The 636-nt window shown below is 48.9% G+C and overlaps 1 pseudogene across 1 annotated transcript; it reads right to left on the bottom strand.

Moving 5' to 3' along the window:
• Window positions 1-24: 24 nt before the first annotated feature.
• Window positions 25-487, bottom strand: TEOVI_000284800:pseudogene (annotated as a pseudogene). The gene is given in 3 exon segments: window positions 25-159; window positions 162-215; window positions 218-487. Coding segments are annotated over 3 exon segments (459 nt in total).
• Between the last annotated feature and the right edge of the window lie 149 nt (window positions 488-636).

The following is a 636-nucleotide window of genomic DNA, read 5'->3' as shown; positions in this document are numbered from 1 at the left end:
ACCACACCGCGATGTGGTGCGTAGCTACGTCGGTTGCTTGGTTTCATTTACGGATGAGACTTTTGCTTGCGGACGAAAGAAGTTCGTAATGGGGTCAAATGGAAAAAGTGGTGTAGCATAAGCAGGTGCAATACGTGCGCATTTGTGGGCTCTGGAGTCTGTGACATTTATTTGGTCACGAAGCTTCCACAGGGCAAACAAGACCTCTGCAGGCATTTGCATGCCAATGGAACTTCATGGCCCGAAAAGCATTTGTTGTTGAGGGTTGACCCACCGTCATAGTAGCAAAACACGTGATTCCGCACGCACTTTCTCTCCTAGTGCATTGTAAAGTCGATCGATAAGAGTTCTGTAAAGACAGCCGCCCATAACAGAAAAAAAAAAGGTGAATTAGTTCAACGTACCCTCTTTGAGTTCTGACTCCACAGGTCACGTCGATGTGGTCTCGAGACCCGTCATGCCGTCAATGAGGAAACGAAACGCCTGTGATGTCCTCTTCTTCAGGGGGATTGTGTGATGATGGAGTGACCCGAGCGCTTTCGGCGCTGCATAACGTCGAGGGTCCAAAGTGTGGAGTGAGAGATACATGGGGCTGTGGCAGTGGATCTGTTATGTTAGAAACCGAATGTACTGACC

The sequence above is a fragment of the Trypanosoma equiperdum genome (genome assembly GCF_001457755.1).
Source record: "Trypanosoma equiperdum strain OVI genome assembly, contig: ctg_629, whole genome shotgun sequence".
Taxonomy (NCBI): Eukaryota; Euglenozoa; class Kinetoplastea; order Trypanosomatida; family Trypanosomatidae; genus Trypanosoma; species Trypanosoma equiperdum.
The sequence above is the reverse complement of the archived record's forward strand: the minus strand, read 5'-3'. Positions and strand labels throughout refer to the sequence as shown.